The sequence below is a fragment of the Mandrillus leucophaeus genome, unplaced genomic scaffold (assembly GCF_000951045.1).
Source record: "Mandrillus leucophaeus isolate KB7577 unplaced genomic scaffold, Mleu.le_1.0 Scaffold655, whole genome shotgun sequence".
NCBI lineage: Eukaryota > Metazoa > Chordata > Mammalia > Primates > Cercopithecidae > Mandrillus > Mandrillus leucophaeus.
This window is the reverse complement of record NW_012107086.1, coordinates 457,676-461,821: the sequence shown is the minus strand read 5'-3', so window position 1 is coordinate 461,821 and position 4,146 is coordinate 457,676. Positions and strand designations below refer to the sequence as shown.

Genomic DNA, 4,146 nt, shown 5'->3' with positions numbered 1-4,146 from the left:
AGGTGGCGGGCGCCTGTAGTCCCAGCTACTCGGAGGCTGAGGCAGGAGAATGGCGTGAACCCGGGAGGCGGAGCTTGCAGTGAGCAGAGATCCGGCCACTGCACTCCAGCCTGGGCAACAGAGCGAGACTCCGTCTCAAAAAAAAAAAAAAAAAAAAATTATAATAATAATATTATATCGATTGTAAGGTCCTCTGAGCAGGCTGCGCCATGGTCAAGCCATTGTGACCCCTATGACCCACATGTATACATCCAGAAGGTCTCCGGAGCCAGAAAGTCTGGGACAACAGGAAAACCACAAAGGAAGAAAAACGGCTAGTTTCTGTCTTAACTGATTAGCCAACCTCGCAGCATTCTACCATTGTGACGTGCACTACCCTAACCGATCAATCAGCCTAGTGACACTGTGACCCCTCCCTCTTGTGACAATGTACCTTGTGACATTCTTCCCCTGCCCGCAATAAACGGCCCCGAACTGTAACTTTCCATTGCTGACCCCTCACCTATAAAACTAACTCCAATCCCACGACCCTCCGCTGACCCTCTTTTCGGACTCAGCCCGCTCGCACCCGAGTGAATAAACTAGCCTTGTTGCTCACACTTAACCTGTTTGGGTAGTCTCTTCAATTAGGCGCGAGCTTAACATCGATCATAGATTGAAACAATATTTTTTGCTATATTTGGTTAAATAAATCATTGTAATCAATTTCACGTTTTTTTCTTTTCTATTGCTACTAGAACACACGTGGCTCACATTTTATTTCTATTGGGCATTGCTACCTGAGAGGACGTTCTCTTTTCAAAATTCAAGCTGCCTCTAATCCCACTAGAAACAAGAAAAAAAAAATTCAGGATGCCTCCTCAAAAGATCAGAGGCCAGGAAGGTTGTGAAATCTGAAATTTTAGAATAATTGTCATCATAGTGTTTCCAGTCATAAATATCACAACTACTACTCATAAACGGACATAACCTTGTGTACAAGGTTGAATGGGAAAGTCCCCCAGGGGGCGCCAGGTCTCAGCACCGGGCAGAATCCGTGCCTTGGAAAAGGACTGCACGGAAAGAACGGGTCTCACTCCGCGCCTTGTCTGATGGCAGCTCCGGTCACTCAGGGCTGAAGGGGCGGGGCCTAAAGCCCTGTCCAATCGGGCGCTGGGAAGGGGACTGTTCTCTCAAGCGCACGGCGAAAGGAGGGGGCAACTTCCGGGCCCTGGCGGGGCTTTTGTGTTGGGCAGCGAGACTCTGGCGAGCTCGGTGTGTCTCCGCCGCTCCTTCCCCTTATCCCTGGGAGGTCCAAGTGGTTCCGCGGCAGCCTCTGTGGCTCTGGGACCTGCAGGTCCTGGAAGGGCCTTAGGGAAGACCCGAGACACCGGAGAGTGGGAAATGGTGAGTGTCCCCGCCAGTGTCTCGAGGGGGAAGCGGGAACCGGCAGGAAGCGGTTGTGGCGAACCCGGACCTCCCCGCGGTGCCGCCCCGAGTTTCCGCTGTCGGCTCGCGGCCTTAGTGGCACAGGATGGGGGGCTGGACCCGCAGCCGGACCCCGGGCCGCCTGGCTTGTCCCTGCCCCGCCGCCTCGGCCCGCCCCGGAACCTCTCTGGGCAGCTCTGCGCCTGCAGACCCGCGTCCCCCTCGGAGTGTGCGGAGCCGACGGGAGGTCCTCAGGGGAGAGTCCCGACTTGGGGTTCGGGGTTCCTGCGTGGGAGGAGCTGTGGTCGGTGAAGTCTCCAAAACCTCCTTTCTCCTGTTAGAAATAAAACTGAGGCGCCGTTAAAATAGTAAAGGGTTTATTTGAGCAGAGAGTCGTGAGTTAGGAAGCCGCCCAGCGTGGTTTGTGGTTTGGGGAAGGAAGGGCTTTTATAAGGAACCCAGAAGCAAACCCAATTAAATGGTTGATTGTGTACAGCTGTGTAGTCACCCCACATAGACTGTGCAGCCAGATACCTCCTGGTTATGTCATCAGAGGTTATTTGGTGGGTTCGTGGTGGTTTAAGGCTGTTTTGTTTGCCTTTAAGTTATTAATTTACAAGACAAGCATGAGTTACGTTTTGGTTGGTTGGTTATTCATTCATGTGTGTATGTACATATGTATGATGGAGTCTCGGACTCGGGCTGAAGCGATCCTCCCACCTCAGTCTCCCTGGTACCTGTGTTTAATTATTCTAACATAACACTCCACATTTCTAAGTGTATGGCAAGCAGGATCTCACATCAGCGACCGTGTTTCCACAGCCTAACTCTTCTGCGGCTTGTGGTAAAATCCTAAATTTCCAGTTCTTTTCCTACATTCAAATGCAACATTATCAAGTATTTGTTTTTTATTGTACGTTTCCTACAAATGCAGTGTTGTTTTTTTTTTTTTCAGAGTAGTGAGTCGTTTTGAAAATATTTGTTTTCACTCTTAAAATATTTCTGAACGTTACACATGAGTGGAAAGCAGTAATAATCACCTGACAATTGTTAAAAAAAAAAAAAAAAAAAAAAACAGTCTTTGTGCATCTCCCAGTTTTATCTTTTTTGAGTGTGCACATCTTACCAGAATGTCTTTGGGGTGAAGTTCCCCTTTGGAAACGTTAGAGGGTGATATGTCCTCAGCCACCCTCATATCTTTTCTTGGTCCTCTGTTTAGCTGCCAGATCTCTTGGAGTGTCTAATGAATACCTTCTCCTGGGTCATCTCCTCCCAGAGGACAGTTTAAAATATGGGAGTAGAGCCTCTCCAGGTAGCATCTGGGTGCCCTGGAGCTGAGAGACGTCTCCTAGTATACTCTTCGTTTAAAACACAAGTCCCTGGTGCATTAGGATTTTCTTCCTCCAGCCCCAGTTTTCATCGTTCCTTGGAGACATATTGTTGGGCAGCCAATCAGACGCTGGTATTAAGGGAAAAAGCTAGAAATGATTCCTGCCCTCTGGATTTTCTCGGACTTGGAAAAGGAGAAAAACGATCTCAAAGGACAAGGAATGCCCCCCTCCCCCAGTGAGGTGGTGCAAGAACCAGAAAAGCACCGTCATCAGAATTATGTAAGAAGGGAGTTGGCTGGACGTGACCCACGCCTGTAATCCCAGCATTTTGGGAGGCCAAGGAGGGTGCATCACTTGAGGTCAGGAGTTGGAGACCAGCCTTGCCAGTGTGGCGAAACACTGTCTCTACTAAAAATACAAAAATTAGCCCAGTCTGGCGGTGCATGCCTGTAATCCCAGCTACCTGGGATGCTGAGGCAGGAGAATCGCTTGAGGCCAGGAGGTGGAGGTTGCAATGAGCTGAGATGGTGCCACTGCACTCCAGCCTTTGAGACAGAGCGAGACTCAGTCTCAAAAGAAAAAAAGAGAGTTTATTCTAAAGTATTGCAATGGGTGGAAAAACACCAGGTATAAGAGCTGCAAGCATGTTAAAGTTTAGGCAGAAAAGGGCTTAGAAATTCAGGCACACTGGCCAGGTGCGGTGGCTCACGCCTGTAATGCCAACACTTTGGGAGGCCGAGGTGGGCAGACCAGGAGATCGAGACCATCCTGGCTAACACAGTGAAACCCCGTTTCTACTAAAAATACAAAAACTTAGCCAGGCGTGGTGGCGGGCGCCTGTAGTCCCAGCTACTCTGAGGCAGGAGAATGGCGTGAACCCAGGAGGTGGAGCTTGCAGTGAGCGGAGATCACGCCACTGCACTCCAGCCTGGGTGACAGAGCAAGACTCTGTCTCAAAAAAAAACAAAAAAAATTCAGGCACACAATGGGGCACAGTACAGTGTCTCCTGGGAGGATGGTCATTGAGTATTTCTGTGAGGAGAATGGGCCTGTGAGGGTCTCTGAAGTGATACAGTGTCCCGACTTGACACTTGACCCAGAGATGTCTATATTCTGTCAGCCTGACCCCTCCCTGAGTTTATTGCCTTGAAAAGATTTATTCATTTAGTTCAGTTTCAGTTTTTCGTTAACTTTAAAATGTTTTATTCATAGAGCTTGAAAGATTAAAAAAAATTATTTCCAAAGAGACAAAAAAAAGGTGGATTTTGCGGGGGAGAAAAATCTATTCATATTCTATTTGTTAAAAATTCTTGTTGCCGGGCGTGGTGGCTCAAGCCTGTAATCCCAGCACTTTGGGAGGCCGAGACGGGCAGATCACGAGGTCAGGAGATCGAGACCATCCTGGCTA

General features: G+C 49.0%; 1 protein-coding gene across 2 annotated transcripts in view; it reads left to right on the top strand.

Annotated features, from left to right (window-relative positions):
• Positions 1-1,164: 1,164 nt before the first annotated feature.
• Positions 1,165-4,146, top strand: part of ZNF670 (zinc finger protein 670) — a 19,430-nt gene continuing 16,448 nt past the window's right edge. Inside the window, exon 1 of one of the 2 annotated variants that reach the window (XM_012001228.1) lies at positions 1,165-1,386. In XM_012001228.1, coding sequence (XP_011856618.1) covers positions 1,384-1,386 — 3 coding nt within the window. In that variant the 5' untranslated portion in view covers positions 1,165-1,383. The remainder of the gene's footprint in view (positions 1,387-4,146) is intronic. The other variant, XM_012001229.1, reaches the window with a different exon arrangement.